Source organism: Phaenicophaeus curvirostris, unplaced genomic scaffold (genome assembly GCF_032191515.1).
Source record: "Phaenicophaeus curvirostris isolate KB17595 unplaced genomic scaffold, BPBGC_Pcur_1.0 scaffold_69, whole genome shotgun sequence".
Classification (NCBI taxonomy): domain Eukaryota; kingdom Metazoa; phylum Chordata; class Aves; order Cuculiformes; family Cuculidae; genus Phaenicophaeus; species Phaenicophaeus curvirostris.
Genome location: NW_027206691.1, coordinates 38,612 through 58,727, shown reverse-complemented (window position 1 = coordinate 58,727; position 20,116 = coordinate 38,612). Strand labels below are relative to the sequence as shown.

At 52.7% G+C, this 20,116-nt stretch overlaps 1 protein-coding gene across 15 annotated transcripts in view; it reads left to right on the top strand.

Moving 5' to 3' along the window:
• LOC138734267 (coiled-coil domain-containing protein 15-like) overlaps positions 1 to 18,811 on the top strand; it is a 67,720-nt gene extending 48,909 nt beyond the window's left edge. For 3 of the 15 annotated variants that reach the window (XM_069881859.1, XM_069881865.1, XM_069881864.1), the window contains 13 exons: positions 760 to 942; positions 2,190 to 2,294; positions 6,008 to 6,172; positions 7,269 to 7,388; positions 9,117 to 9,220; positions 11,987 to 12,166; positions 12,240 to 12,388; positions 13,188 to 13,305; positions 13,433 to 13,491; positions 14,805 to 14,929; positions 16,887 to 16,951; positions 17,228 to 17,275; positions 18,354 to 18,502. In XM_069881859.1, coding sequence (XP_069737960.1) covers positions 760 to 942; positions 2,190 to 2,294; positions 6,008 to 6,172; positions 7,269 to 7,388; positions 9,117 to 9,220; positions 11,987 to 12,166; positions 12,240 to 12,388; positions 13,188 to 13,305; positions 13,433 to 13,491; positions 14,805 to 14,929; positions 16,887 to 16,951; positions 17,228 to 17,275; positions 18,354 to 18,369 — 1,437 coding nt within the window. In that variant the 3' untranslated portion in view covers positions 18,370 to 18,502. Of the gene's footprint in view, positions 1 to 759; positions 943 to 2,189; positions 2,295 to 6,007; positions 6,173 to 7,268; positions 7,389 to 9,116; positions 9,221 to 11,986; positions 12,167 to 12,239; positions 12,389 to 13,187; positions 13,306 to 13,432; positions 13,492 to 14,804; positions 14,930 to 16,886; positions 16,952 to 17,227; positions 17,276 to 17,858 lie in introns of all 15 variants that reach the window. The other 12 variants (XM_069881862.1, XM_069881872.1, XM_069881860.1 and 9 more) reach the window with 12 other exon arrangements.
• Positions 18,812 to 20,116: the final 1,305 nt, after the last annotated feature.

Sequence of the window (20,116 nt, the reverse complement as noted above, 5' to 3'; positions counted from 1 at the left end):
AAATCAGGAAAAAAAAAGCCTGCTGTCAGGGTGTAAATGTGGAAAGGTGAGACAATGCGTGGCCACGGCAGAGCCTGTGTGTCTCTTCAGGCAAAGTCAGCGTGACACCTTGGCTCGCCCTGGTGCTGAAAGTGTTTTACAAGCCCTTTGCCTCCCTGCAGAAAGGTCGCCGCCTCTCTTGGGCAGCAGAACAGAATCTCAGTGCCCTGTGCAGTATTGCGTGGGGTTAAAAAACAGCCAGGCCAGAGTTGTGAGTGATGTGGATGTTTCTGGGTTGTAACAGCACATTTCTGCTATCCCTGTTCCAGGATAATCAGATATTTCACAAGCAACACGTTCTGGCTGTCTCCACATTCCTGGTTCCCTGTGGGCTTTTTCTAGGTTATCCTGTGAATATATTTAATCCTTTCTACTCTTAAACAACTGCCAGGAACCCTTGCCAGAAGCTGACTGTGGAACAAAAAGGGAGCGCACTGAAGTGACAACAGTGTTGGCCCCACTGGGATGTTTGGGCTCTTTCCAGGGTTTGGGAGGCATGGCTGAGTGAGGATGTCCTCATGTAACTCTGCGAGCTCTGCTCCAGACTGAAAGCCCACAGGTGCCTTCGTGCCCCTCTCGGCATGGCAAACAAAAATGTCCATCCCAAGAAATGCCACCAAACTGAGCCAGCAGCTCTCACGCAGCACGTGCCATGTCCTGCTAGGCGATGGTTAGGGATTTGCACGTGGCTTTCTAACACTGGGGTCTGTGTCTAGGCAGGCAGAGAGGGAGAGCAGCATTGCTGTGCAGTACTCAGACTCTGCGCTGCGCTTGACTCCCAGGAAGAACACATGCCTGTTCCGGAGCTGCCCTGTGCCCCCCATCTGTGGTCCCGGCGCTTGTGCCAGCCTGGCACAGCAGCAAGGGATGCCAAGCGAGCCGTTTCTGCAGCAAGCCACCCAGGTGAGCCGCTCCCCTCCTGCATTCTTCATCCCAACTTCATCATGCTTGTGGTTTGAAATAGAAGTTGTTCAGCCTGGAGAAGAGAAGGCACCAGGGAGACCTTAGAGCAGCTTCCATCCTGAAAGGGGCTCCAGGAAAGCTGGGGAGGGGCTCTGGATCAGGGAGGGCAGAGAGAGGACGAGGGGAACGGTTTTGAGCTGAAAGAGGGGAGATTGAGATGAGATCTTAGGGAGAAATGTTTTGTTGTGAGGGTGGGGAGGCCCTGGCGCAGGTTTCCCAGAGCAGTGGTGGCTGCCCCATCCCTGGAGGGGTTCAAGGCCAGGTTGGATGGGGCTTGGAGCCCCTGATCCAGTGGGAGGTGTCCCTGTCCATGGCAGGGGTGCAACTGGATGGGCTTTGAGTTCCCTTCCAACCCAAACCATTCTGTGATTCTCTTTTCCAACACATCCCTATTTTTATTTTTTGTACTGAATGAAGAGTGGGCTTACACTTTCACTCTGATTTCTTCATAGAATGGTTTTGGATGGAGAAGACCTTTACGGTGATTGTGTGCATCCTGTTGTACTCCTCTGTAGCTCTTATCAGAGCCTCAAAACTGAGAGTAAATGCTGTCCTGGAGGATGCCGTGGTTGTCCTTGCACTGCTGCTTGTCCATACAGCGTATTTTCCATCCGCACGCAGGGTGGTTGTGTCGGAGAGGAGGCACTAGGTGGTGCCACCTCCTTGCAGCCTGTGTCCTGTGGAAAAGGAATATGGGATCACGAGATCTTGAAAAGCCTGCCTTGGGGACTCTTTTAAGCTGGTTTTAATAGTGATTATGTGGTGCACCTGGTGTTTTAGATGGCATGTGTGTTCACCTAGGAGCTGGAGTTATTCTGGTTCAAGCGCTGCTTCCCTTGGAGCATTCACTTTTTGTTTGGACACTGGGCAGGACCATCGGGGACTTTTGACATCTCAGCAAGGCGATTTGGGAGTGGATGAGCTGTAACCGAGTCCTTTCCTGTGCCTGGGCCAGGGTTTCAAGGCACTGGGGTAGCTCTGAAAGAGACCTGGGGTTGCAGGTTATCTTATAGCCAGCTGCGAGGCTGATTGTGTGTTTTGTTGTGCTGCCTTGGGAAAGCACCTTGATTGGAGCAGGGTCCATCAGGTGATTTCATCTGTGCAGCTCACCTCGGCATAGCCCTCCCAGAAAGCAGCCAGTGACCTCCTCTTTGGTCTTGTCTTTGAACCTTCACTTTGAATGGCAGCTTAGCAAAACCATGAGGCAAGTTCGGCGCAGGCTGGCGTCTTGCAAAACTGTGTCCCAAGGAACGGGTTCTCCTCGACTCCCCGGTGGTGTCTGGAGGCAAGAGGTGAGTGGGGGAGTGCCTGGGGCAGGGTGAGAGGAGTTAACCTTGCAGACTGTTGAAGATCTGTCTCTAAGTAGGAAATCCAAAGAAAAGTCCAGTGAATCTCCAGCAAAAGTGAAACAAACTGGGCTTTCTTAACCCGCCTGATGATCAGCCCCTGGATTTTGGTGGCCCAAGGGCTGTGTTCCTGCTGCCTTTCAGACAAGGCAGCAGAATGAAGTGGGTGAAAACATCTCTCTTTGCAAACTAACAAGAAATAAATAAGGCAGCTAGAATGCAAAAAAACCTCTTTAAAGGCTGAGATTATGATCTGGGTATCTGGGAGGCATGTGATGATCAGCCCTCCCCTTAGGTGGCTTTATTTCTTAAAGGAAACTCAACAAATTTTCCCATCGCATCAATCCCTTGTTTGCTCTGGGTGGCAAAGATCTGGAGGGTTTTCTGCATCCAGGGCTGGTTTCTGGTAGGGAATTGTTGGCAGGCGTCTGCTTTCCTTGAAGCAGTACCCAGTACCCATGTGAGGAGGTCAGTCCCCAGTGCCTCGCTTTTTATTCTGCTGAATTTCATCTTACTTTTATCACTCCAGTTCTCAAGTACAGCTTCCCCGCCCCCCAACCAAGCTATTATCTTGCTTTCTGTGCCAAGACCTTTCTTAAACTGCCATCCTTTGTCCAGCCTGGAGAACACCAGCAGCAACCCAACCTGATATTTTGTCATGTTGCCTTCTCTGGAGCCAGTTTCCTGCCCATCTTGCAATTCTTCATTCCCGTCTCTTTCTTGGGTTCATCAAAGGTGAAGTAGCTCTTGGCTGGCTGTTATCTAGAAAATACCTTTTATGTAAGGGCTAGCCTGTCTCTTCCTCCTCCACGTGCTGTTGGATTTCTGTTCAAGGCAGTCAGCTTTGCAAACAAACTTTACAGAAACAGTGTAAATACGGGTTCCAAAGCCTCCTGTCTATCTCAGACACTAAAGATACATCCTGTCCTCAGTGTGTTCAGACTGCTCAGCAAGGTGGAGTGATTCCTTACTTGGCTATTAGCAGCACTAAAACCTCCCATGGATAATAGAGTCACTGCCCGTGCAAACCAGAGTCCAGTGGCAAGTCATCGCAGCTGGCAGGAATCCTGGGCCATTTTCCTGCCTGAGCCTGCTCAACTCTGCTCTCAAACCTTGGGGAAAGAGGACTGAACAGCTTCCCCAGGCAATTAATTCTAGAAAGAATTTATTGATTTATTGCGTTACTCTTTTATTACTCTAAGATACTAGAGATAAAAAAGCTCTAATATTAATCTGATTCTTTCTCCTGGTCTGAAGGTTGGCTGTGTTTGCAGCTCAGCGGGACAGGAGCTTATTCCCTTCTCTTCAGATGCAAAAGGCTGCCAGGGGCTTAAGTGCCCTGATAATTGCTCCAGAGTGCCCTGTCTTGCCCTTCACATTCGTCCTTGTGGAATTCCCTTGTGCTGTCCATTCCAACTGATTTCTTTAGGTTGAACCCGAACATTTTTAGCCTGTTCTCAAATAATTCTGCAACTTAAAGCTCGGTGGAGCCAGCAAATGTAATCAAGGTGCTGCCATCATCCAGGCTGGTATTGAAATCATCAAGCAGGGCCCATTTAATTATGTCTTTATTTTTGTGCAGGGAACTCCCGAGGCTGTATCTGGATGGTGTTTTTAGTCAATATTGCACCTCCGATGTAACAGCTCCATCTAACAGGCATTTCCTTACACAAGTGCTGAATAGGCTGCATCGAAAGCTGAGCTGGAAGTCAAAAGTGAAGTTAAAATCAAGATTGTTGCTGGACTTTGCCTGAGGCCTCTTTGGGTACGGGAGAAATTCAGACCAGCTAGCCATGACTTGCCCTTGATGCATTTATGCTGGCTGCTGCTTATCTCTTTTTCTAGCACCTTACAGGCAGTTTGCAAAGTGATTTCCTCTTGTTTTTCCAGCTAAGATTTTAGTCTCAAGAGCTTATCTTTGGTGTTTCCTCTGTTTAAACACAGACACTCCTTGTGCCCTTTTGTGATGAACTGGGCTTCCTGTGGGGCAGGTGGGTCCTCTCAGCAGCTTGTCTGCCTCTCCTGGCAGTAACCGAGGGCAGGTCCTGCCTGCTGAAAAACCTCAGCTCCGCAGAATAGTTGGACTTCTCCTTCCCAATGATAATCCAATGTTGTTCTGGCTGCTGTTGTGAGCTCAGAGTGTGCCCTGGGCTGACTGCTGGTGCCCAGAAGGATAAAATGCTGCTGCTGCTCGTGTCCTCTGATAGCTACCCTCCTTGAGGAGTGTGTCCTTTAGTCTCTCTTACTAAAGCTGACTTGTTACCTTGATCTTTCATATTCTACTTAGAGCTTTGGCCTTTCTGACACTTGTTTTGTTGTTTTGTCCCCACGTGCTTGTGTTGTCTCCTGCATGATTCCTTCAATAATCTAACCTGTGTTCCACTTCCTCCGTTCTCGCGTGAATCATGGGCACAGAAGGAGCCCGGGGCTCGGCCAGGGCTTTCTCACGCTGCACCGCTTGTCTCTTCCCTCTGGCCAGGCCGTTTTCGCTTGCTTAGTGTAAAGGAGCTGCTACTTCTCCTTCAGGCCTAGCTTCTGCCTTCCTCTTTTTCCTCCTCCCTTCTCCAGAGTTGCATTCCCTGCAGCTGGTGATCCATGTTCCCCGAATCATTGCTCTTCCTCTCTCCCAGAGACTTTTCAGGTCAAAACCATTCCAAGTTTCTCCCCCCTTTCCCAAGCGGATACGTAGGTTTCCATTGCATGGAAATGACCTGTCCTGTTTTTCAGATGATCCTGTTCACCAGGTCTTCAGCTGCTTTGCCTTTTGGGGCTGGCAGACTGCTGTAGGTCCCAAATTGTTTTCTTTTACTAATCACTCACCAAAGTTGTTTGTTTTTTTTTCCCCACAGTTTCATTTCCTTCTACATTCAGGACTTCAGCGCATCCTTACAAAGCAGTAACGGTTCTTTTCTATTCCCTTTTCCTCACCAAAGAAGTTCTTTTTGTGTTGTTTCCATCAAAACAGGGTTGATGGGAATTCTTCTAAGCCTGTCAAATAATTTCATGTTCAGACTAACTCTGGGCTCTCCTCCATCCTTCCATCATCTTCTGGTGGCGTCAGAGCCATCTCGAGGGATCCCTGGCGTGACCTGCTCTCCTCCCTTGATCCATCCTCTCCCTCTCTCTGCAATCCTGTTCTTTTCTTCCTGAACAGACGCAGGCAAGGAAAAAAACCATTCTGGCTCCAAGCTTGCTTCTGGCATTTCAGTTTTTTAGTTTGTAGGAAACAATCTGCTGCATCTCAAAACATTGTTAACTGCCAGTGGGGAGCCTGCCCACTCACCATCTGAAGGAGTGTGTTACCCACCCGAGCGTCGCTCCGGAGATCCCATCACACCCCAGCTCCTTGCAGTTGCAAAACTGAAGAGGTTTTCTCCTTGTCTTTCCTTTGCCCCACACATCCCTCCTTCTGTTTGTGCGGTTGATGAGAACGTAATCACAAGTTGCCCTGCTAAACTGTGATTTTCTGGCTCTTGTGCCCTGCAGTGATACTCAAACACGTTGTGTTGCTGCTTGCCAGATCTCAGCTGTTCTGCAGAACAAGCCGCCCTTGGGTTAAAGCTACCTCTTACCCGTGTGCGAGGGTGTTGAGTTTGCCCTAGGCACCAAAGCAGCTGCAGTTCAGTTCCATGTTTACACTCGTCTCCTCCCTTCTCCAGAAACCAGAGTCTTGCAAGACTTCCACAATGCCCGCAGCAGATGAGAATGAGGAACTGCTTCTCACAGGACACCACGATCTTCCAGCTGAACTGCAGGACCAGAGGACAGACCCGCATCGGGCTGAGCACGATGATGACTTCTACATCAAAACTGAATTTGAAAAGGTAAGACTTGTACAGGGCTGGGCCAGTTGGTCTTAAAGGGTTTAAATCATTTGGTTTATTTCAGCAGAGGTGGCGAGGCTGCTGCTGGAGTAGAGCAGTTCCTCCCTCAGGCCTGGTTAACTCTTGAGCCTACTGTCATCCAAACAGGTTTGAGAGCGATGTTGGAGCTAAGCAAGATTGATGGCTTCTGTTTCACTGCTTTCGTCTTTCAGCTTTGGCTTCCAAAGGGGTTTTATTTGTGCCTGCCTCCTGGTGCCAGTTGGCTGGCACTCAGCGGAAATCTGAAAGTGAGGGTGCAATTGCATTGTGTGCTTAACTGTGAACCGCGAAGTGCAGCCAGCAGGACCTGCAGCACCTCTGCTCCGGCTGCCCCGCTTGCAGGCAGCAGCGGGTGGGAGAGCTGGGGGTGCTGCGTCTATCAGCCAGAAACCTCCTAGAAAAGAGAGCAAAAAGCTCTGCATCAGAAGGGGGAAACTGGGGAATCACTGCTGTGGTGATTCCTGTGCCTCAGGGGCTGGGGAAACACCTCCCTTTGAGGCAGCCCCATTCTGTCTGTTTGTGAGGACTGAGCTCATGTATTTATTGATTCCTCTTTTGTTAACATCTGAGGTGTGGAAATGCTTTGCTCTGATTACCTGGAGTAGTTGGCAGATCCTGTAGGGCTTGCTAGGGATTTCAGCCAGGAGCAGAAATACTGGCTTCACAAATACCGAGCAGACGGAAGAAGGCAGAGGTTTACACTGAGCTTTTGGGGCATGGCTCTCTTGACACTTCTGTTACTGTCATTTTTGTTTCGCTTCACAAAGTTCAGAATGAAAGTTTGAGGAGGGGAGGTATGAATCCAGTTTTAAACTAAACAGGGAACCTCCTCCAGGGATACCTTTGGGCGTGTTTTGATAAAGCTTTGGTGCTCAAGCTTTGACATGGAGGTGTCACACGTTTCTCTCATTTCTGTAGCCAACCTATATCCCGAAAAAGGGGGTGAGTTACCCTGTTGATGACTGTAGGGGTTGTGCGTGGAGAAGTGTTTTGCTGGGGGAAGATGAGAAACTTGTTTGTGAGGGTGCTGATTCTACTCTTTTGCATTGTCTTCCAGTTCTGCGATGGATCAGTGAAGGACCCGAGCTCGCCCGAGCCTCCCCAGAGGCCTCACACCAATTACCCGCCTCCCCTCCTACTCTGGGATGGTGTAGACCAAGAGGAAACCAAGAAACAGGTTTGTCTGCTGGAGCCAAGTCCTCTTTGTTTTGTCTCTGTTTCAGGACTGGAAGGTGTTGAGAACAGTGGTAGCTGCCAGCTCAGATAAGAAGCCTCAAGAGCAGCCTTAATGTATGAAGCATTTGCTAGGTTCATGAGTTTGCTGGGGCTGATGGTGTCTCAGGTCACGGGCAAAGCTACGGAGTTCTTTTCTAAAGGTCTGCTGTGACTGTCAGAGTGACCATCACGTGCTCCTGCTGCCGAATCCGGGGTCTGAATAACACGGAAGGGCTGGAGGAGAAACAGGCTTCATTTAATTTGCCTGGCAAACCAAAAGTATTGCTTTCTGTTGCATGGAGAGAGATGGAAGCTGCCAAAAATGCTTAAAAAAGGGAAGAACAAACCTCCCTTTATCTTATTTGGGTGTAAGGCTGAGAATACAAAGCTTTCTGCCATATCGGCACCAAGCAGGCACCAGGCTGGTTGCTTTCCAGCACAGAGAGTGACCAGGGCTTTCCAGCCTGTGTCAGGGACTGTTTGCCTCGTGCTAATGTAGGTGATGAAAGAGAAGATGTTTCTTTTGGATGCGTAAAGGAAGTGACTTTTATTTTCCTCTTGCTTTCAGATGTGAAGAAGAACACTTCCCTCTTCCCTAGTCGGCTTTCCTGCAGCTCACGCTGTAAAACTCCATAGGACTTTGTAGGAACTGCCTGTTTTTTTTGTTCCTTACATGCATTTTTCCAACCAGCTGATCTGCAATCCGGTTGTGGTTTCTGGACAGCGTGACAGCAGCTGGGGCCTGTCAAGCTGTTCCTTCACTGAGCGGCTCCCTCTGCCCCTTGCTTTTTATCTCCTTGGCTCTGATCCACACTGAGATAACTGGTTTTGCAGTTCTCTCTTCCGCATTGGGTTTTTCCACCCAGCTCTCTCCCCTTTCAGCCTGGCAATCCCTCCTGCTCCTTTATCTCCAGCTGTGCAGGGCTCTCTCCACTGAGCGAGATGGATGAACGCAGCCCAAAACTCTTGGTGTTGATGAGGAAAAATCTGTGCTTTAGGCTTTCTGGCCTTGTGGAGTTCAGACTCGCTGCGTACCCACTGATTCCCATGGGAGGACTTGAGGTGTGAGTGTCAGCCAGGAGGTTTCCCTGCCCTTGTGCATCTGTGGGATTAAGTAGAAGCCCAGACATTAAACCTCTTCATGTTCAAGTGTCTGTATAGGAGTTGTTCCCTGCAGGGCTTGTGGATTTGTCTCAGCAACCCTGCCACCTCTGTGGTTCTTCTGCTCGCAGTGGGTCCAGCTCGGTGTTGTACGTTTGGTTTTTCTGGAGGTACAGGCTTCCAGTGAAGCGCAGAGGACCACCAGTCCCAAGGTGGGTCAAAATCCTGGGCCTGTAGCTTTTAGCGCTCTGGTAAAGAGGGTTCAAGTGGGAATTGGCTCTTCTACCAACAGTAAAGTGAGTGTTCAGAAATTTCTCAGGTGGCAGAGCTTCCATCCATACGAAGGTTCAGTTGAGGGATGCTGGTACAATGCCCTCTAATACTCCAAGATGTCTTAGTCCTCTCCTAGCTAACTGCCATCTCTTCAGCTTCTCTGTCCCAGGGCACATGCAGTAGGAGACATTTGAGGATCTGGGGAAGGAGCGAGGTTTCTGTCCTGACAGATGTGCTCCAGAAATCAAGCTGAGGGCTGATGTCACTTGACATCAATCGCAGCCTCCTTCTCTAAGGTGCCTCTTCTTTCCTGCAGCGCAAGAACGAGTACCTGAGATACAGGCGCCTCTTCATGAGCATCGAGCGAGAGCAAGTGAGGGAACAGCAGAGGCAGAGGGAGAGGCAGAAGAGAATCGCTGAGTGAGTACATGTGGCTGAGCACCAACCCCTTGGTATCGGCTTCGTCATTGCTGGCAGGGCCATTCTTGCAGCTGGAAAGGTCTTGTGTGCTTGGCTGGTGGGAACAGGCAGTGATGTTTTGGAAAGCACTTCTGCACCCAAAGGGGGCTACAGGGCAGCTGGGCAAGGGCTCTTGGTCAGGGAGTGCAGGGGCAGGATGAGGGAGGACAGTTTTCAGCTGTGAGAAGAGAGATTGAATGAGAGAAATGTTAGGAAGAAATGTTTTGCTGTGAGGGTGGGGAGGCCCTGGCCCAGGCTGCCCAGAGCAGTGGTGGCTGCCCCATCCCTGGAGGGGTTCAAGGCCAGGTTGGATGGGGCTTGGAGCAACCTGGTTCAGTGGGAGGTGTCCCTGCTTGTGGCAGGGGGTGGAACCGGATGGGCTTTTAGGTTCCTTCCAACCCAACCCTTTCCATGATTCTATGAAATGCAGAGGCTCTGAGAAGACTATCCAGCTTCATAGGACCCTGCTATATCATGGGCAGCATTCTGCCTCTGGCTGCAAGCTGCCCCCAATGGGTTAAAACCACCACTTTTATCAGCTTTTTAGAAATCGGAGAGTATGTTGAGAGAAGGTCCACCATACAAATGCCAGGTGGAAAGCCTGCCTCGTCCCCTGGGTTTATTTCAGTGCCCAGTCTGTGAGCCCTGGGGTGGGATTTATTCAACCAGCAGCCCAAGGGTAACCCTTGGGATGTGTCGAGCCCTTCAGAGGTGCTCAGGGCTTCTCTCTTTACTTTGTGTCCCAGTGCATTGTGGATAGGAGTTAGGAGCTGAACCACTGGGCTGGGAGAGTCCTAGCTTACCAAACTGTGACCCCTGGGAACTGACCCCAAGCTACTATCAAAGAGTTGTAGAATCAATAGGTTGGAAAAGACCTTAAAGATCACCAACTCTAACTGTACCTGCCCACTACTAAATCATGTCCCCAGGCACCTCATCTATCTGCTTTTTAAACACCTCTGGGGATGGGGACTCTGCCACCTCCCTGGGCAGCCAGTTCCTGCTCCATGCTACAGTCTGTGTTTAGAAACTTTGAGGCGAGGTCACGTCATTAAGCTGGTCTTTATCTCTGGGTCCTTTAATGCCAGACCCTTCACCCTCACAGCTATAAACGTATATAGTGTAATAAAAAGATTTCCCAGCGTTTGTTCCAGAGTTGAGAACGTTATCTGTGTAAAAGTATCAGCCCTTGTTTTGGTGTTCAGTCATCTCCCTTTCCGGGACCTCCTTAAGGAGGAGCTCTGCAAGCTCACACCAAAATAGGAAAGACACTTTAGGGGTGGGTTGGTTTGATTGCTTGTTTTGGGTTTTTTTTGTCTCTGCCTTGCCATAAAATAAAACGATGGAGGTCTGACCGCGTCCTCTCCAGGCTCTGTGGGAGCACGGCAGGCACCCAGGGGCAGGATTTTCATGGTCACTTTTTGGAGAGGAATTGCAGGGCTAAAGAAAGGCTCCTCCTGCTGCATTCTTGACATTTAAATTGGCACTGGGGAGCTACAGAGACCTTCTCCTGCCCTGCAAGTGCTGGCGAGACACCAGGGAGTTCCGAGTTAGTGCGATACCATTCATTGCATGTGTTGTCTTGGTTGCAGGGGCACTGCTCGAGCCGAAAGCTGCTTGGAGAGTACATGGAAAAGAGCTGGTTTTGTAATTACTTAGTGTAAAGCCTTAAGTTGGCCTTGGCCTTGGTTTCTGTAGCAGAAGATTTATGGGGGAGTAGTTAAGGCTCTATTACCACTTCATTTAAAAAACATTTTTGAGTTTATAACTTGACTGGAGATGTTTGGCTTAAGCACTTTCCTTCTTGATGTCAAGATTTGACCCCATAAACGGAGGACCATCCCAATGCCTCATTCGATTGCGTGTCCTCCCTCTGGCTCCTACCCAGCCTGGATTTTTTTATTTTAATGCCTTTGACTGTAATGTGTTATTGCATTTGGTACTTGTCAGAGGGAACGAAATGGCAGATGCTTCAGCTTAAAGCCTTTGTGCTCTGTAATTGCCGCTTGTCAAGGGAATGGGCTGTGCCTTTGGCGTGGCTTGTACAGCCCAGCTGCCTCCACCAGGGCTGGAGTGCCGTGTAGGTGCAAGGCAGGTGGAGGAAACAGAGGAAGATTTGGTTAAAAATGCCTCTTAAATCCTGTTTTGGAGTAGATGCGGGATCCTTGGAGCTTCTCTGTTGTACCCAGCGCTCTTCTGTTGTGCCCCCATCCCAGAAGCTGCAAGGACAGCTTACAGCGGGATCCCGGGTGCCCCAAAATCAGGGGAAATTAGAAGTGGGGAAGCTGAGCTGTTGGTCCTTCCTGGTGTTTATTGAAAGTCTAGACATGGCTCTTGGTTTTGGAAGGAGCAGCTCTTTTGGGGACTTGCAGTGGGCACTTCATAACAGAAGCATGTGTGCATGTGATGCAGCAGGGAGCTGGAAGGAGAAGTCCAGGGTGATGAAAAAAGTAGCAGGTGGGAGGAGGTCAAGGGCAGGAGAGCGTTCACAGGCTCATATTTCCATATCAGGAAAAGGAGGCTTGGGAAGTATTTTTGACCATTTTATATTTCAAGTTGTTAGGAAGTCAATGCTGCAATTGGTGCAGAGTTCATTTTGCCTGCTGGGGGTTGTTTGGGCAAAAGCAGCATCTCCATCTCCTTGCCCTGATCTTACAGATGGGGACTAGTGAGGAATGGAGGTTTGGGGTGGGGAAGCTTCTTCCCTAAGCATGTGTGTGCCCACAGGATTAAGAGCAAGAAGGAAAATGAGCGCCGAGTGGAAGAGAAGAGGATGCAGGAGATGACTGAGCAGCCAGAGCCCACCCTGGGAATGGGAGCCTGCGAAACCCTGGCCCGGCTCAAACTGGAGGAGAGGAGAGGGAAAAAGACTAAGGAAAACCAGCAGCGGAATAAGGAGCACGTGAGGTATGGCTGGATCCCCCCTCCTTGCGCAGAGCTGGGCGTTACTTGCAGAGTGCGAACATTTTATCCCTGGCAGGTACATTGAAGCTCTAAGAGCTCAGATAAGGGAGAAGATAAAACTCTGTAACATCGACTTGCCCCCACTGTGCTTCTGCGGGTCTGATTTCTGGGACTCCCACCCGGATACCTGTGCTAACAACTGTGTCTTCTATAAAAACCACAAAGGTAGGAGCTCCTGCTTTTGAGGAGGAAGAGGCATTGGTCATGGAAAGGGTTGGGTTGGAAGGGACCACAAAGCCCATCCCGTCCCACCCCCTGTCATGGGCAGGGACACCACCCACTGGATCAGGGGCTCCAAGCCCCATCCAACCTGGCCTTGAACCCCTCCAGGGATGGGGCAGCCACCACTGCTCTGGGCAGCCTGGGCCAGGGCCTCCCCACCCTCACAGCAAAACATTTCTTCCTAAGATCGCATCTCAATCTCCCCTCTTTCAGCTCAAAAGCGTTGCCCTCATCCTCTCCCTGCCCTCCCTGATCAAGAGCCCCACCCCAGCTTTCCTGGAGCCCCTTTCAGGACTGGAAGCTGCTCTTAAGGTCTCCCTAGAGCCTTCTCTCCCCAAGCTCAACAACCCCACCTCTCCCAGCCTGTCCTCATATGGGAGATGCTCCAGCCCTCAGATCTCTGTGGGTTCCTCTGGCCAGATCCATGTCCTATCTGTGCTGAGGACTCTGATCTTGAGCACAGCCTGGAAAAATACCTGGCTGAGCAACTGGGACTTGTCTTTTAGAGGGAAAGTAATAGAGAAATTGGGGCTTTATAAGAATCTTTGGCTTTCCAGCTTTGGTTGGCATACTGCTTTGTGATCAGGGCTGTGCAGAACGTGCAAACAAGCCTGTGGAAAGCTAAAACAATGTTGATTTATCTTAAAAGAACAGCTGCTCTATGGTAAAAGGCTGAAGCTGGCCCCAGTCACAGGTCGTAAGTGAAATGCTGATCTGCTAATGCTGCCTCTGTGTCCCTCAGCTTACAGCCGTGCTCTGCAGTCCCTCATCTCGTCCTGCGCCCCCATGGACAGGACCCCGTCAGCAAGGCTTCCCTTCCGAGACCTGGCCGTGCTCTGCGCTCGCCTGGGGCAGCCTCGGTGAGGGGAGCAGCTGTAGTACCCAGCCCCCTGGGTTTCGGGGCTGCTGGAGGCAGAGAGCCCGGTCCTGCCTGCTCCCTCCACTCCATCCACAATGGCACCTTTGTGTTTCTGCTCCTTTGCTCAGGTTTGAGCTGCACCTCTCCTGCTCTGATCCACGTGTGCTTGGCCGGACCAGATGCACGGGTGAGGGTTGGTGTGAAGGAGCCGATTGTGGGGCTGGTTTAGAGGCCAGCACTTGAATTTTGTGGAATAAACTCTTTTCAAGGGTTGTTTGTCTCAGCAGGAGTGTGAAAGGAGGAGAGATGAGGTAGAGGGGGTGAACAGCTCCTAGAGTTAGAGACCCTCCTAGTTTCTAACCTCTTAGAATCATGGAATGGTTAAGGTTGGAAAAATCCTTTAAGCTCCTCCAGTCCAAGTGTCAGCCCAGCCCCACCGTGCCTATTAAACCATGTCCTGAAGTGCCACATCTACACCCTTTTTTAACACCTCTAGGGAAGGTGACTCTTCCTTCCCACTCCCTTTTCTCCATTTCCCTATGGCTCCTACCAGCCCGTGCCGCTCCAGTCACGCTCCAGAGCTGGCTCTTTATTGCTCCTTCCCTTTCTTCCTGGCGAGGACCTCTCCTCCACTCCCCTCCACCCAGCTTGCACTCCTCCAGCCTCTATTTAACTAGGGAAAGAAGCTTTTTCCTAGGAAAAAGGTGTTTGCTCTGGGGGTGAGCGGGGCTCTGCTGTGCTGCCCCCGCCCCTCGGCGCACGCTGCTGGAGCACGGTCATTTTTACCAAGCGCTGGGGATGCTGCTGTTTCTCTCCATGTTTAAAATCCACCCATTTCTCCCTGGAAGAATGACACGTGCGGGTACCGTGTTCCTGGATGGAAGTTGCACCCTAGCCCAGCATTAATATTTGCTGCTCTTTGGCCCCCTCCTGCCACCTCTCCAGTATTAACCATGGCAGGAAGGATGGGGGGCTGAGTGTGCCGCCTGATTTCTTTTCCCTCTTCCGATGCCGCCTGGTGCGAAGCAAACCCGCGACCCCGGTCCAGAGGTAGCGGAGGCGCTGAGCCGTGGCGAGGGATGCTCCTCTGTTCCCCGCTCACGCTGGACAATCATTAGTCACCGGCCCATTTGCGGTGGCTGGTGCTATTTATTAACCAGCGTTTGCGTCAGGGGAAGGCACCGCAGACTGAATCGGGGGCGTCGAGGCGGAATCGTGCAGGGCAGGATCCGGCCTGGGAGGTTTTTTGCACGCGGCAGGGCCAGGGAAGCGAAAGGCTGAAGCTGCAAATGCGTTTTTGAGCTGATTTCAGGGCAGGGCTCTGCTGGGGCAGCTGTTCCTGGGAGAGGGGGGAGTCCCCTTCCCTGGAGGGGTTTGAGGGATGGGTGGATGAGGTGCTGAGGGACATGGGTTAGCGGTCGATGGGAACGGTTGGGCTCGATGATCCGGTGGGTCCTTTCCAACCTGGTGATTCTGTGAGTCTAAGCGTTTCCTTGGCAGGACCCCAAGGCCTCGCTCGCGTCCTGGGGACCCCCCACTTTCCACCTTGCCCGAGCGGCTCCTGCACCGCATCTCGGTCCAGAGGAACTGCTAAAATCAAACCATCGCTGAGCCTCGAGCCCACGGTCTGTCCCTCGCTTGACATCCTCGGGATCCTTGTTGGAGAGCGGGGATTTCTCCCTCCCGGTGTGAGACCCCAGGGAGAAGGGGAGCGGGGCTCCCCAAAGCCCCGGGCTGCAGGCAGCTCAGGCCGAGCCTTTCTGGGGAGCGGAGGGGCGAGAGCCGGCGGTTCCCGCGGGACCCGCCCCGGGGCCGCGAGGGGAGGCGGGGCCGGAGCCCTGAAAAGGGGCGGCGGGGGCCCCGGGGGCGGCGGAGGCCCCGGCAGCGGCGGCATGAGGGCACCGCTCGCCCCCGGGGTGCGGCTGCTGCGAGCCCTGCCCCGGGACAGCCGGTGAGGGGCACCGGGACCGGGGACGGGGAGGAGGGAACCGGGACCAGGAGACGGGACAGAGACAGCGGGATAAGGGAACTGGGATAGGGGGAGCGAGACCAGGAGACGGGGACCATGATGGGAACAGGGAGAGGGGAACTGGGATGGGAACCAGGACAGCCAGCGAGCGGGGACCGGGATAGGGAAACCGGGATAGAAGAACCAGGATAGGAGGACCAGGAGAGGGGACCAGGTTAGAGGCACTGGAGCAGGTGATCTGGAGTGCCATCATGAAGCACATGCAAGAGAACCGGGTGATCAGGCCCAGTCCACACGGGTTCACAAAAGGCAGCTCTTGCCAGACTAACCTGATCGCCTTCTATGACAAAGTGACTCGGCTGCTGGATGAGGGAAAGGCTGTGGATGGATCTTCCTGGACTTCAGCAAAGCCTTTGACACAGTTTCTCACAGCATTCTGCTTGAGAAACTGTCACCTCAGGCCTGGACAGGCGCACTCTCTCCTGGGTGGAAAACTGGTTGGATGGCCGGGCCCAGAGAGTGGTGGGAAATGGAGTTAACTCCAGCTGGAGGCCAGTGACAAGTGGGGTTCCTCAGGGCTGGGTCCAGCCCTGTTCAATGTCTTCATCAATGACCTGGATGAAGGCATCGAGTGCACCCTGAGCAGGTTTGCAGACGACACTAAGCTGGGTGGAAGTGTCGATCTGCTGGAGGGTCGGGAGGCTCCAAAGGGATCTGAACAGGCTGGACCGCTGGGCTGAGTCCAGTGGCAAGAGGTTTACCAAGGGCAAATGCCGGGTCCTCCACTTGGGGCACAACAACCCTGAGCAGCTACAGACTAGGAGAAGTCTGGCTGGAAACTGCCTGGAGGAGAAGGACCTGGGGGTGTTGGTTGACAGCGACTGAACATGAGCCAGCAGTGGCCCAGGTGGCCAAGAAGCCCAATGGCATCTTGGCTTGTATCAGAAACGGTGTGACCAGCAGGTCCAGGGAGGTTCTTCTCCCTCTGTACTCGGCACTGGTGAGACCGCTCCTCGAATCCTGTGTTCAGTTCTGGGCCCCTCCCCACAAGAAGGATGTTGAGGCTCTGGAGTGAGTCCAGAGAAGAGCAGCAAAGCTGGTGAGGGGGCTGGAGAACAGGCCTTATGAGGAACGGCTGAGAGAGCTGGGGGTGTTTAGCCTGGAGAAGAGGAGGCTGAGGGGAGACCTCATTGCTCTCTCCAACTCCCTGAAAGGAGGTTGTGGAGAGGAGGGAGCTGGGCTCTTCTCCCAAGTGACAGGGGACAGGATGAGAGGGAATGGCCTCAAGCTCCACCAGGGGAGGTTTAGGCTGGACATCAGGAAAAAAATTTTCACAGAAAGGGTCATTGGGCACTGGAACAGGCTGCCCAGGGAGGGGGTTGAGTCACCTTCCCTGGAGGTGTTTAAGGGACGGGTGGACAAGGTGTTGAGGGACATGGTTTAGTGTTTGATAGGAATGGTTGGGTCTTTTCCAACCTGGTTATTCTATGATTCTATGATCTTCCCTGGGAAGAGCCTTAAAACTTATCTCCCAGCAATACAGACACTCATGCCGAGGCTGGTGGCTACAGAGCCATCGGTCCCATCATGATCCTCCACTTTTCCTCCTGCAGCTCCTCGTTCGTGTGGTGGTCAAAGAGGTTCGCGGGTGGTGTGGCTGCATGGTGAGGAAGAGAGGGTACGTACGTACTGCCCCGTGGTGGCCTCTGGCCCCGCGATGCCAAAACACGGCACTGCTGCAACTCCAGAAAGATGTTTGTTATCCCTTGCTGTCATTGCTGCATCTCCGTGTGGGCGTCACACTGGGCTTCGTGTCACCGCCTGCCCAACATCTCCCTCCTGTGGGCACAAAGACATTCCCACCTCTGGCCAGGGCAGTACCTGGGGGATTTTAGCCATCCACACCCCATGAAACTCTCTTGATGCTAAACAAGCCATCCTTGTGTCTTTGTAGCCCTAGAGTGCAGCTAACAGAGCCAGTGCTGGACGGGAATAGCTTGATGTGAGTATCCCTACTTGAGCCCTGAGGATTAAATGCAAACGCAAGCCTGATTCACTGTGATTTCAAGTTTCGCTTGGCAGGCTCAGCCTAGAAACGGCTGCTCTGCTGATAATTTAAGGGCTGAGATCAAGATTTGGGAATCAAAGCATGCAATCATGATGGCTGGGGGAGAGACTGCAGATGTGCGGGTGGGCAGCACATCCCTGTCTCCAAGTGACTTACAAGACATGAGCCTGGATGCCCAATTAGCAAAACATTGATTAACGCACTTGAAACAGCCAAATGTATAGGCTGAGCGTTTTGCCCATCCATGCTAATGAGCTTGATTACGCAGAGTGTGGGCTCGCTAATCAAATGCGTGGGCCAAATCACTGCATCAAGGGTGTGAATAACGTGAATTACAGAATGGTCGAATGGTTTAGGTTGGAAGGGACCTTAAAGATCATCCAGTTAATGAGCACTGGCCCAGCTCCAGTCGCCACCAAACCCCTGGGAGCACCAAGGGGACGAGGCCACCGCCAGCCCTGGCAATGGGGTGTTGGACCCCCAGGAACATTTGGTCCTTTGTGTCTTGTGTTTGCAGGTGAAAGACCAATAATCTGGGCCTCGCGCTGTGGTAAGTGCGGCCCAAACCTCCTTTGCCGGCCGCCGGTGGAGGGCTGTGGTGCTCCGCTCCCCTGCGCTGGGGCTGGTTGGGGCCAGGACTGTCCTGGCTGGGTTGGCACTGTCCTCGTCTGCACCAAAACCCTGTGCTGGGGGAAGCAGCTGGTTCCATTTACAGCAATACTGCAGCACCTCAGAGGGCTTTGGGGAGCGCGTTTTCTCTGGAGCAGCTTGTGGATAGAAGGCGCAAACACTGAGGGGTTTGGGGGACACTTCAGCTTTGGCCAGAAACAAATTGGTGGCCCGGTCTTCTCCTTGCAACTTTCTTCTCCTCTGGGCTTGTGGTTCAGATGGGGTTTCTCGGCAGAGCCGTTCTTCCTTTCCATCCCTCTGGCAGCTGCGCTGCACCCATCGTCGATCCCGATGCCAACAAAAGGCGCCTGCTGCACTCAGCCGCCCGCTTCTCTCCCCGCAGGTTTAAGGAGTTTTGACATTCCCCCTGCGAGCTGCCCTGAGCTGAAAGGCCTGGAGGGAGGAGAGAGGCTGGGGCATGCAGGAGCGTGTTCGTCTCGGCAGAGCCGAGGCACAACCTCAAGCACGGCCCCATGGGCTTGTACAGCCAACATGGGTTTGCTTTGGAGGAGGGCAGCGGTGAGGAGCCGTCCGAGGGTCCCGGCTGGCCGGTTTTCTGGGCCGATTCTTCACCGTCAGCCGGTTTATTAATAAAAACATGCAAAAACTGTGTTGCCACTCCGTGCCCTTTCCTGGTGGGGCTCGGCCAGGCCTGCATGAACCTGGGGGTGGTGATCACTCCCTTCTTCTTGCTTGTCTTCACATGGAGCCTCTTGTTTGCAAGCCTGCACCATCCCAGCAATTGGTATTTCAGGATATTGGATCAGGAGGATGGCGCCGAATCACGGAATGGTTTGGGTTGGAAGGGACCTCAAAGCCCATCCAGTCCCACCCCTGCCATGGGCAGGGACACCTCCCACTGGATCAGGGGCTCCAAGCCCCATCCAGCCTGGCCTTGAACCCCTCCAGGGATGGGGCAGCCACCCCTGCTCTGGGCAACCTGGGCCAGGACCTCCCCACCCTCACAGGAAAACATTTCTTCATCTCAATCTCCCCTCTTTCAGCTGAAAACTGTTCCCCCTCATCCTCTCCCTGCCCTCCCTGATCCAGAGCCCCTCCCCAGCTTTCTTGGAGCCCCTTTCATTACTGGAAGCTGCTCTAAGGTCTCCCCAGAGCCTTCTCTTCTCCAGGCTGAACAACCCCAGCTCTCTCAGTTGAGAGAACACTTAAAGGCGCAGCCTCACCAACAAAGTGCCACTTATTCTACCTAGAGAAGATCCCATGGAGCCCAAACCAAGATAGTTTTGCTCCTTGTCTCATCCCACTGACAAAAACCCAAACCCCAAAGTGGCATTTTTCCCGACTACTGCGTTTCGTAATTTCATAGAATGATGTAATGGGTTGGGTTGGAAGGGGCCTTAAAGTCCAGTGCAGCGCGGGTGGCTGATAATCTTCATTAGCTGTGTCCTAATTATGAGGAGCCGTTGGACAGATGTTGAGGAGCGCCTTGTGGGTAGCTAAGGCCCGGCGGTCGGAAGATCTCGCGATGTACGGAAAGGTAGGACCCCCTCCGGGTAGCCAATTGCGTTTAGTTCACGATGTAAGCGGACGGAAGTGACGTCGTACGCCCAGGCTATATAAGGCTGTGTTACGCATCAACAAACGCCATTTGCCATCCACCACATTGGTGTCTGTGAGCTCGTGGACCGAGTGACCTGGGTCTGGTCGCCGTGCCGTTCCTGAACCAGGTCGCCACGCCTCCGAAGGCAACGCCCCCCGAAGGCAACAAGTGGTGCCGAAACCCGGGAGCCGGGGAGGAGCTCCGGGAATCGGGAAGTCGCTTGGAATCGTGTGAACGGCGGCCGGGGCGGCTGGACCAGCCCGGCGGGGAGGACGCTCCTGGACCCGCAAGGAGGGTGGAAGCCCTTGTGAAGGTCGTATCGCAATTATATAAGACAGATTTTAAGCCTAAAGATTTTATTCTCGCCATTGCGAGACTTTCAGAGCTTGGGGTCATTGACCAGCCGGTGGATATTCTCCACCCCGAGGTGCGGGATGAATGCACCAAAGCGTTAGCCGAGGAGGCGATGTCCTCGGGTTGTGGGAGAAGCCTTAAGTCGTGGGGGAAAGTCGTACAGGCCCTGCAGGAGGCCACGCAGGAGCAGG